This window comes from Idiotropiscis lumnitzeri, chromosome 15 (assembly GCF_059441095.1).
Source record: "Idiotropiscis lumnitzeri isolate Australia: NSW breed Sydney's pygmy pipehorse chromosome 15, RoL_Ilum_1.0, whole genome shotgun sequence".
NCBI lineage: Eukaryota > Metazoa > Chordata > Actinopteri > Syngnathiformes > Syngnathidae > Idiotropiscis > Idiotropiscis lumnitzeri.
Window position 1 is genome coordinate 8,559,482 of NC_142405.1, and position 12,365 is coordinate 8,571,846.

The 12,365-nt window shown below is 37.1% G+C and overlaps 1 protein-coding gene across 1 annotated transcript; it reads left to right on the plus strand.

Moving 5' to 3' along the window:
- Window positions 1–1,317: 1,317 nt before the first annotated feature.
- LOC148322695 (homeobox protein Dlx4b-like) lies at window positions 1,318–9,044 on the plus strand. The gene is made up of 3 exons (XM_088317037.1): window positions 1,318–1,958; window positions 3,176–3,372; window positions 7,631–9,044. The coding sequence occupies exons 1-3, from the start codon at window positions 1,637–1,639 to the stop codon at window positions 7,871–7,873; spliced, it is 762 nt and encodes a 253-aa protein (XP_088173163.1). The 5' UTR covers window positions 1,318–1,636; the 3' UTR covers window positions 7,874–9,044.
- Window positions 9,045–12,365: the final 3,321 nt, after the last annotated feature.

The following is a 12,365-nucleotide window of genomic DNA, read 5'->3' on the forward strand; positions in this document are numbered from 1 at the left end:
TGAGGTTAATTTTTTTTAAAAATCTCGCGATTAAATCTTTTAACTCAGTTAACTACGTTTTTTTAACTTAAAAAATAATTTGCATATCTTGCAAAGCCAAATTCAAATACTGTATCATATTAGATGGACATAGTGAGCACATCATCACAGAAAAAACAACCAGCTCAAGTTACCAGAGGGCCTTGCAAGCCAACACTGCTGGAGTGTGTTGCTTGTGAGCAGAACTAAATGCATACTTTTTGAGAAATGTTTCGAAGACAAAAATCCTGTTAAGATTGTATTCGAGGATCAAAGAGAGCGATTTGAACAGTCTTTGATTAAAATACACTTTTTATTTGGTGATTTTGCATTCTTTACAATATATTATTAAAGTAAATATCCATTATCTTATCTTAAAAGCATCACAAAAAAAGCGTAAGAGCAAATTGTGATTAATCGCATTTAATTAAGGATTTTTTTGTGATTTATTAGTTAAAACATTTAATCACTTGACAGCACTAAAAATATATACAGGAATACAGAAATAGAACAAAAAAAACAGAACAAGCACATTTTGAAACACCAAGTCCACTGGCTTCAAGCACTACTAATAATCGTATTGAGCTAATGGAAAGAAAGTGTACTCTTTTAATTTGTAATTTTCAAACGTTGCTTCTTATCCGTGGTGTTTTAGGTCAATTTGAGTCTCCGTTACGTAGAAAGTAATGATATTTATATTAATACGCTATTGTTATTTTTCATTCATAAATTGCATGTTTGTAATACAAAATCATTATTATTATTATTATTATTATTATTATTATTATTATTATTATTATTATTATTATTATTATTATTATTATTATGCGCGTGCTCATGCGTCTTTTTGGGGCAGACAATTCCTCCAGTAAAGATGAAGAATGAATCTTACCACAGTTTATCTTATTAATTAATTACTTATCATATGGGACGGGAACAGAAAAAGTGTTTTTTTTTTTCATTCATCAAAATTATTGCGTACATGTTTAAAATAAAACATTGCGGCTCACGTGCGCGTATATGAGAATTACCCGGGAAAGAAAGTAAACCGGCCCTCAAAGTTTATTGTCCTTTTATGTTGTTGGTATTAACACTTATTTGGGATTTTCCAAAGGCTTGCAGCGACAATTTGATTTTAAGTGGCAATTATGAAGACAATCTCTGTGCCACGAGCAAGCGGAGACACTTTTGCGCTCGTGTCATTGATGTAACTGCACTTATCCTGAGAGCCAATGAGCTCGCTGTGTGCGAGACTGCAAGTTGAGGTGCGCACCGCGGACCGCACAAGGACTGACTCACTTTACCTTGACACACACGCGTGCGCAGCGGACCCGATGAGGAATAAAAAACAATTAAGCCATTTCGGACATAAATAGATTGACAGACTTTTTTTGTTGTTTTATTTATTTATTTTTTTAGCTGATTTTGATTTTTTTACTCAACATACATTTAATTAATTATTAGTTCTTTAGAACCATGTGTTACCGGATACGAACATCCCGTAATACAGCATTAATTTAAGCAATTCATATGTATCTTATTTATTTTCACTAGCCTTATTATGACCGTCGTCATTCAGAGTTCCTATCTCACCTGCCAAGGCTTCTGAGCTGCATCCATGATGACTATGAGTTCTATGTCGGACGCTTTGGTCTCCCCCGACCCTTCCAAATCGGCCTTTTTGGAATGCGGCAGCCACAGCTTCCCCGGCCACCAGCAGTCCTCTCCGGGATTATCGCACAACCATTACCAGTTCCACAGTCTGCACGCGGCCACGCAGCACGACAGCCCGTTCCAGTCTTCGGCGCCCTCCTACGGCCGTCCTCTCGGGTACCCGTCCTACCACAGCCCGGTGAGCGCGCACGCACCCGGGTCGTATCTTTCCTACCCGCATGGAGGGCACGGCGGCGGGTTGGGGCACACCAGACTGGAGGAGAAAGGTGGGTCTCATTTTGTCCTTTTTGACCAGTAAAAGAAAAATCAGATTATCAAATGAGATAAAGTTCATTTAATTTAAGGAGCTACATCGGAACATTGTGACGCAATTGGGTCCGCATTCTGGTAGCCCACATTTGAGGTTGCGGAGGGGACTTTATTTTGAGGCTTGCATGCTCGTGTCCGCCTTGCCCACTGTGCAGTTTTTCAAAGTTCCCTTGAAATGTATTCCCCACTTTCAAGCGTTTTTTTTGGCTTGCATGTCCAATTTGACCACCGACTGTTCTTTCTCGCAGATTTGTAATATTCATTTGAGGCACACGTATAGAGGTAAAAAATATTAATAATTAAATAAATGCAAGCACGCGCTGCCTCAAAAAGGAGTGGACATCTAACTGCAATTTAATATGGAGGTTTAATTTATGTAATTTATAAAATTAAATGAAAAACTAGTCAGCCCTTGTCAAACTATGACAGCTGCAGGTTATTAATTCTGTAGCAATCTAGCGAATGGATAGTTTTGGACTAAGAATAATTAATGCGATTTGCTTGTATTATAGGGACCACTAATATCTGTGCACAAATCAAGATCCACACTGCTAAGTTGTCTGCAGGCTCATATAGACGCATATCTGTTCACACATCTAATTCCAGATTCTAAAAAGAATCTCTCAAACATGAATTTCCAACTTTATATCTTGCAAAAAAACGTTTACTACAATTCAACCTATATTGTCATCTTTCTGTAAATCTGACTTCCTGATATGAGGAAACAAATTGAATGTTCTTAGCAGTGTAACATCTAAACTTTTCGACTTGTGTATGAGAGAAGTTGTGCTTTCATTTATTTATAATCCCAATGCTTCAGATCACGCTGCATGTTGCATGATTAGTTCTGAGAGCTTCTTGTGGAGGCCACAGCTGCTTTGTCTCGGCAAAGAACTTGTGTCATAACAAAGAGCAGCGCAAGTGAAGACATATTTGTATAGTCTGAAAAAAAGAAGCAGCATCCTCTTTTGTGCAATTGTTGGTAAGAATCAGCAATTATTTTATAAAAATGTAATGCACTTAAACAAAAGTACAACATGTGGGGTGAAAAAAAAATTACGACGGCCAAAATGCTTTGCTGCTTTGGTTCATGCAACAAAATGTGGCCTTCTACTGAAGTGACTGTGTTGAGAACCTTCTGAGGCATTCTTAGCTCTCTCCCTTCCTCAACCAGAACACGAGAAGCCCTCCACAATATTAGAAAACGGAGAGCTGCGGCTCAATGGGAACGGGAAAAAGATCCGAAAGCCTCGGACCATTTACTCGAGTCTGCAGCTGCAGGCCCTCAACCAGCGCTTCCAGCAAACCCAGTACCTGGCTCTACCTGAGAGGGCCGACCTGGCTGCAAAACTGGGCTTGACGCAGACACAGGTAACGCATGCACGCAGAAATGGACCATCAGTCCTCATTGGAACCTTTGAACCCATTTCACCAAAACAGTTGATATTTCTCATTGGACTTTATATTCTTTGCATAAATGAGATCTAATGCGGTTAAAAATGCATGTTGGCCGACCTCCAACACTTTGTTATGAACATTTACAGCAACATGCAAACAGCAAAATATGTGAACTTCCTTACCGGGTGTACCATAAGCGTGTCTAGCCCATTTTTGGGGTGCCGAAGCAGCCTTAAAGTGGATCAAAACACCCTCAGATTTTGAGCCATCTTGAGATTTTACTTACTCTTTTTTTTTTTTTTTTTTAGAGAGAGAATTGTTTTAGAGAATTGATAAAAAACACACATAATTTGCTAAAAACATATTTCACCCCCCTGAAAAAAATAATAATAAAATAAAAACTATAGTGCCCGCCATTTTGCCTCAACAATAGTTTGATCCACCCTTACCTCATCTTAACAAATCCTGCAGTCGTCCAGTCGAAACAATGATGTAGCAATTTTTTCAATTGCTATGAGAGAAATACACGTTTGGCCGACTAATGTGTTAATATTAAAGCCATGGTGATAATTTCTACCTCTGGTAATTGACTGGATGCCCATTATCATTGAAATTTTTAGTACATGTGTGTGTTTATGCTCAAACATGCTCAGTTACACTCTTTTAATTAAAGCCATTACACATGAGGGACTGACTTTTCCTGATCTAAAAATAACTGGGGCGTCAACTCCTTAAAGAAAAAGGAGAATTTAGACTACCTAAAAGCAGGTGGTGCAGGTGGTGTCACATGAATTTGGTGGATTTGATCGACACCCACAACGGCGCAAACGCCCCCCTTTCGCCCGATTCCACTTGGGCAAAATCTAGCAAAATAGCAAATGAAAGAAAACTCCCCCCCAAAAGTTTGACAGCACTTTGCGCTCAATTTGCACTGGGCACGAAAATACGACTCTTGGACTTTGGTTTCCCCAATTCCAATGAGACCACCTCATTTAATGACAAACAGTCACGATATAATTATTGCGACAGCAAAACGCCGATCAGCAGTATAAATTTGGATTTATTTCGGCATGAGGAATTGTGTGTGCGTTTATGCGTTTGTGTGTTTGTTATCAAATGCACTCAATCATAATCCTGAACCGCACTCATGTTTACACAAGGAGCTGGAGATGAGCCTTTTGTTTGCCTTCCTCTTTTGTAAAGTATCTTAATGTGGTTGGCTGCAGGGAAGTCACACTGGCAAGATTATCATCGATGATTTTGAAACTTATACAAACTTTCCATGTGGGTGTTTTTGCGAAACTGTTTTATAACTGAAAGGGAATTCTTCAACAGATTTGTGACACAATTTAAGGATGGGCAAACACATTTCCGTTCGTTTAGGGAATGCAGAGTGGGCGTTTATTTTGGTTTCTCTTTCTGCTCAATATTATCCACCTACTTTAATGTGCAAATGTGACATAACCTGTTTTATTTGGTTTATACATTCATTTTTAAACATTTTAATTTATAAAAGTATTTTCAGTTAAATTAGTGTAAAATAATATAAACAAATTCCTGCTTACAGCAAATATTAATTATAAATATAAATATAATAAATAATAAATAAAAAATATTTTAAAAAAATTTCATTCTGTGAGAAATGAGTGTTACTCCTCTTTTCTTATTTTCTTGGTAGCTTACAGTACTTTTTTTTTGTTTTTTTTTGCAGAACCCAGTAAGGCATGTTGATGAGTCTACGTGGTAAATCATTGCCTTTGCGATCTTTGCACATTCCTAGCATGCAGGGGATAATCAAGCTTGCATTGACTCACTCACACACTCACGACTGGCATCAAGCAGTACATCTCTATCATCTTTATGTCATTAGGCCGCCAGCCAAACACGGACCACTTTTCCTCGGACTCGCAGCACTTCCCAGGCCAGCTGTGAATTTCCCATAGCACTTCGTTTTTCTTTGAATTGTAGTTTCTCGATCGTGCAAATACACACACACCATTCACTTATTTGCCACTTATACTTTTTATTTATTAAGCATCAAAATCTGCTGCATACATTGAAGAACACTCATCATACGTTATCCCATGCACACACTGTGGCATGTGGCATGCGTCTCAAGCAGTATCCTTTCTTAATGTTGGGATCATTAGCCACAATTACGGAGAGGCTGTCAACTCCATGTTGCTGGTGGAATACGAAACCGATAATTACAACAGAAATCCTCTGACGGAGGCTGTATTAACATGTTGTTGATGGACTAGCGAGTTCACGTGTACGATTTCCTGGAGCTGTGCTCATTCACTTTAGGGTTTCAGCCATGGTAGTTTTAGTTCACCAAAACAAAAAGGAAAAACGTTTTTGTGAATGGAATAAAAAAAAAAAACCAAAAAAAAACGAAAATGCTTTTAAAAAAACTGAAACCATATTTTACGTTTATACGACTAAATAAAACGAACTACAATTATAGCAAAAATTCGACAAATCCACTTAAGAAGTATTATTTAATTAGGATGCATGCCTGCATGCATCTAAATTTAGAAGCGACATCAAGCACTGTGCTTATTGTAAATCAGTCTGCGGAATGTTAAACTGTACCCTGAAATATCAAAATGTTTTAAAAGTGATGTTTTCGTTCAATTTTCACTACAGAATATTAACCATGATGTTTTTTCTAATCTTACTCATATGCAAAACACCAATTCCTTAAAAAAATAAAACTAATTCTAAAACTAACAAAAACTAAACTAACTGATAAAAACTATCAAAGCTCCCCTGAAAACTAATTGAAACGGACTAAATTTAAAAAAGCAAAACTCCAAATGAAATCAAATCTAATTGTAATTAAAATACCCAAACTATAATAACTCTGATTTCAACCGGCACTGCGGCATTCTTGTCCTTGTGATTATTTTTAACGCAGGCAATGCTCACCTCGGTTGCTGTTAAATTCCCGAAAGAATAGATTGTGTATACAAATAACAGGGTATTGTTTTAATGGATTAGCAATTCAATTGGTGATAAAATAATAATAATAATAATAATAATAATGATAATAAGGGGGTGTCAGAAAAGTTCCAGGATAGTGGTCTCAAGCAAATAATATAGCAAAGTAGAAATAATATAACAAGGAATTTAAATGACAGTGAACATGTTTTTCAATTGGAATACTATCTTAAACACGACCATCACTCAGCTTTATTTCACTTTACATTTTATTTGCTTTGCTTTGAGATACAGTATGTGGTTCCCTCGGTGTTTCCAATCACCGCCCCTTGCTTTGTCAAACCTGTTTGACATGATCATGTTCGCTGCCTCTGTAATTATTCATGATTCACGTGTTCTTACTAATCTGCCTGCTACCCTCAGAGGGCCGTCTGTGTCATTCGCTCAATTGCTCAATTTGCAAGCAAACTACTACAAACCAATTACAAACATAAATCACCGAACCACACAAAAGTGATTATGTGAGATTCACCTCAATATATTCGGACATCGAACTCTTCAGTCTTTTAATTCATCGTGAGCCAATTCCACCCATCGAGATAATCTGCGCTGCTTTAAATGCCAAATTACCAACAGACATCTTGCTTAATGAAACAAATTTAGGAAATAAGTGACACTAGAGGAGATGCGGCGCTCACGTTAACTCCAACAGCACGAGAATCCGTTTCAAAAGATGAAGAACCACATGAAGACACTTCCGGAGAAGGGGGTCTTCCTCTGGCTCCTGAATAAATGGCATGACAATCTTGAATGTTTACACTGTGCAATATCTTTGCAAACTACAGTAGTTAAATTGGTCAATTTCTGCACTCTTTGCATATTATATGCTTTTTACTTTTATTTTTTTGCACGAATTCCACTATTAGGACTGCCAAACCCGTCCTTTTTTTTTGGGGGGGGGGCTGTGATTGTTTTAAACTGTTTTTATTTTGGTTACATTGCCTGTACCGCCCTTTTTGATCCTTTTTATCTTTTATATTATTTGTCAGCGCGAATGGACACGAGAAAAATAAGGAATTCATTGCTCAGTGCTACCGTTGTGTTGTTTATTGTGCATATGACATAAGACTCCTGAATCTTGATCACACATTTAAGATTTAAAGGGATTTATTTAAAAAAAAATATATATATAATTTTGACTGTCATTCTAAATAAATATTAGAAATCTGGTTACAAGCCGTTGTGTGACAATTTTTTCATATTTCTCATTTCCTTTTTTGACATTCAGGTTAAAATCTGGTTCCAAAATAAACGCTCAAAGTACAAGAAGATAATGAAGACTGGGCCCTGTGCATCGGATGGCGAGCCGAGGCCCACCCCACATCAACCTTCCACTTCTCCATGCACCGTATGGGACATGAGCATGGCTCCGAAAGGCACACCAGTGCACTCTGCTGGATACATGAACAATTTTAGCCACTGGTACCCTGGACATCCGCAGGATGCCATGCCCAGGACTCAACTGATGTGACACAACTGGGACTGGAGGTCTTTTTCTCCGTAAAAAGAACTGCCCCCATATATGACATTGTTTACAGTGTGAGACACTGGAGCAAAAATTCAGTAAAGCGCAGCAAAAAAAATATAAAAAAATGGCGCAAGGTGTTGAAAACGTGAGGTAGTTCTTTGCTCCTTTTCATGCTTGCAGTTTTAAATACACAGAAATAAAGTGCAGATGGGTACAGTACATGATTTATCTGGTGAATGGTGTTGCTTTACTTGGTTTCTTGGTGTCAGAGGAAAAAGATGCAAAAAAATGATGTGCCTATAAATCATCCACATTGTCGCTTTAGGAACGCGCCCATTATTCTGGTTACTTAATTGTAAGATTATTGGGATCTTTAAAGCCTCGTTGACAACATGGCTCACGTGTTTGCTATTATTAGCTACAGTAGAATAGCCTGTTGTCACAATCACGATATTTGCACCATATGACATGGAAAAAAAAAAACATCAACAATGTCAAGACTGGAGAAACGTGGGAACATAACAAAGAACAAAATGCACTGAAGTAACCATGTTGTGAAGTTTGGCGAAGTTTCGTGCATATGTCGCAGCAGGAATCGATTTGAGTATGTTGCTGCAAGTGTGTGCCGCATATTTTCACAGACACACAATGCAGGCTTTTCGACTAAAAGTGGTGCAACTACTACATTTTGGTCACATCTTGCTAGTGGTGTATGTATAAATCTTTTATTTTGAAATATATATTATTGTATTTATTGTGGGATTATGTGGCCACAAATGTGGCAAAAGAAGGAAAGTTTTTCTATACTTTGAAAGTCTGGTTTTGGTGAAGTTTAAAAAACAGATCATGTAAAAGAACACAAAACAATTAAATTGATTCTTTTGAGTGATTTTAATGTACTGAAAGGTTGCATTATAATTGAATTATTTTTTATAACATGGTGTTGTGTGCTCTGAATGGCAACAGACTTTGAGAGTCTCATTAAATAATCATTCAAAAAAAATTTCGGCATGACATGAAGTCATGCATGTGTCAAATTCAGAATGCCATGTCACTGTTGGAACTGAAAAAAAAAGTAGAGTCTGTGCGCTGTTGTCATTGTTCCAATATTTGGGCATATTGGTGAAAACCAAGAATCAGATGGACGCTTTAACACGTGACAGATTGGGGTTGAAATAATCAATACAGCACTGTAATAAACTTTTTTTTTTTTGGTATCAGAAAAGTTTCATTTTTTATTTGTTTGTCTGAGCTGAATGGTAGACAGTATCCTAATCCTTCCATATCTGTTATTTGCAAAGATCACGATTTTCATCCATATATTTTCCACTTTATCAACAATTTTAGTCAAAGACCTTGGAAAGAAAAAAATAACGTCTAATATTGTAACCCTTGCGAAAAGGGAAAGGTGAATTTACGTATGTAAACAACAATACGGTTGAATAATCCTCAATAATACGTAAACGCAACACCTATGCATGCGGACTGAACAATTGTATCGAGCTTAGAAAAAAAATCAGTTTACAACAATGTGACTAAAGCTAGCGATTTACAATTCATGTTACTTGTTCAAGTACAAAGAAAGATGAAGGAGGACCGTCAAAGTAAAGCTTGCGTGAGGACAAAAATCCAAAACTGTAACGCTGATAATTTGCTACTGGGCAAAAAGCAGCATGCAACCAGGAAAGCTGTGAGGGAGTACGAGACAATGAGAATTTACACAGGACCCAAACAGCAGGTGCCACTTTTTACTAGCTTGTTAATTTATACCCACAAATACAAACATGCTTAATTTGGAGCACAACCAAGGTTGGCAGGGATGCGTTGATCATCTTCTAAATGTGATATGAAGAGGTATGAAAGGAAACTGAAAAGAATTGCGATTAATAATAAATAATAAAGAAATAAAGAAATAAAAAAATAATAAAAATAAATACAAAATAAAAATAAAAATAAAAAATAAAAAATAAAAAATAAAAAATAAAAAATAAAAAATAAAAAATAAAAAAATATATAAAAATAAAATTTAAATAAATAAAATTAAAATTAATTATAAATAAATAAATAAATAAATAAATAAATAATGGCCTTCTACCACTCGTCCATCGAGAGCCTGCTGACGTACTGCGTCTCCATGCACTAATACAACGGTGAGGCTTTTCTGTGGATTTTTCTTTCACCAGTAGGGGCGGTCTATAATTCAGAAAATATGCTAAATAAATCTTGATTTTCTTTTTCTCTTGGGTCTGTTCTGTTTTAATTGGCAAAGTTGTTGGCGTGTTAAAATAAACTGTTTTATTTCTTGCAACAAATGTGCAACTATTTTGAAAATCCTGAATTTCAACTGTGACCAGCCACTACTTGTCAATTCCAATGGAATTTCGCAAATTCCACGTCAAAGTCTCAGCCAGCCTTTCGAAAAGGCCCCAACACAGCAACCCGACGTTGGATTGGGATTGACGGGTAAATGTTACGTTACATTATCATACAACATTCAAATAACAATTGCAGAATCCACTTAAACCAATTAAATCATAATGATCATTTATGTTAATTCTCTATTATTATCATTATCTGCTTGTCAAACTATTTGCAATTGTCTTCAAGTTACGATCCCATAAACATTGTGGTCATCAATTACCCTGTAACTTGAGTCGCAGTTTAACATCAGTTAGACGATTACAGTGACACTGCGCCAACAAGTATGGAACATGAACTAATCACTCTAATTACCGGGAGCTCAAAAGCTTGTCGCCCATTATCGTTGACATCGTTGAATCCGGAAAATGGAAATTTTGCATTTTGAAGTCATTTTACGGGGATCTTATGACAAATGTATTGAAATCTGTTGTCCAATGTCCTTTTGAGTCGAACGGGCTAAATAACATAAATAGCTCACGTCAATGTTTTGATCTCGTGAGAGGACGCTGAGAAGCTTTGACATAACACTTAATATTCTTATTGCTATGAAATTTATTTTACACGCGTGAACTGGCAGAGAGGGCAACATTTTAGTTTGTATTTCTTTTTATTTTCCAAAGATTTTCTCTGCTGTCTGCAGCCAGGTCGGCCTTGCAAACCTGGCTGAATAGAATTTGATTAAATTTTTAAAAAAAAGGCTATGTGGCTATAAAAGATAAAAATAAATACATGAAACTTCCATGCACTGCAAATGAATGAATAAAAATTAAATCAGAAGCACTGGAGGACTCTGACGAGTCACCAATTTTGATCTGCTTGCACAATGCAGTGGCATCCAACACAAAAGCTGCACCCCAAAATTCTGCCTTTATTTTTATAATAATAGTCAATCACTCGTGGAAATGACGAACAAGGAAGCAAGTCAACAGAAACTTGTCCCCGGCAGTCAAGTCCTTCCAAAATATGTATTCGCCCATGTGGGTTTTGTAGGTTGTAGCTGGAGGCAAGGAAAACAAAATCTTTCCAGTCACTCTTGTAAAGTCGTCTTCCGCTGCTGGGTTTTGATGTCATCATCTTATCTCATTCCTTCCTTGCAGCCTCCACGTGTGTGGAAAACTGTAAAGTCCAATTTATACTCGTTGAGAGATCTTACACACGCCAAGGGAGAAAGAGTTTATTTGGACTTTTATGTCTTTATTTTATTTTTCTTATTAATATACTTTGATGGAAAGTACTATTTAACATATTACATATTTTTTCCCTCTTGGTGACTCAACCAAAGCAAGACAAAAATCTTGTTTAGTCATCTTTGGAATCTCATACTGTAAGTGCAATTCTCTGCTTGTGGGTGTGTGGGTGTGTGTGTGTGTGTGTGATTTTTTTTTTTCAGTTGAATCATGATCAGGCAGAGATTTGGTAAAAAAAATAAATAAATAAATAATAAAATCCTGCGGTAAAACATCCACAGGTCACTACAAGTCCCAGTTGGCACTCCTTGAGATGTTCAGACACATTTTTCGTTGACACCTGCAAGCTGTGGGCTCAACGCAGGAAGGTAAATAAACATGGCAAGTGTCCACTGGGATTCAAGGCCTCTCCCTTTTTGTTTTCCTGGCTTTTGAGGAACATGGCGTCACTCCATTTTGTGATGGGACAGATTCTTTTCCAAAGATTTCATTCCAATAAGATATACTTGAGGTCTCAGAACACCTTTAGGAGACTTCAGTTCAGAAAGCTTCAAAAGATAAACCCGCTAAACAAGAGGTGTTAAACGGGTCATAATACGGAGAAATTGACATTTTAATAGGCAGCATGGTCAGCACGTCTGGGCTAAAATTTCAACTCGAGCCGTCCTTTGTAGAGTCTGCATGTTCTCCCTGCGCACACGTCCCGGTTCTCCATAGCTTCCTCCCACGTTCTAAAAACAACACTTGATGGAATTGAAGACTCACATTTTTCCGTAGGGGTGAGTGTGCATGGTTGTTTGTCTCGATGTCTCTATTGGTGGGCGACCAGAGTCCAGGATGTACCCATCAGCTCTCCGAGTCGGGTTCAGCTCACCACACTTATATGG

Coding starts and splice junctions, on each gene's coding strand:
- LOC148322695 (XM_088317037.1), top strand. CDS start 1,637: ATGATGACTATGAGTTCTATGTCGGACGCTTTGGTCTCCCCCGACCCT. Junction 1,959..3,175: donor CACCAGACTGGAGGAGAAAG/GTGGGTCTCATT, acceptor TTCCTCAACCAG/AACACGAGAAGCCCTCCACA. Junction 3,373..7,630: donor TGGGCTTGACGCAGACACAG/GTAACGCATGCA, acceptor TTTGACATTCAG/GTTAAAATCTGGTTCCAAAA.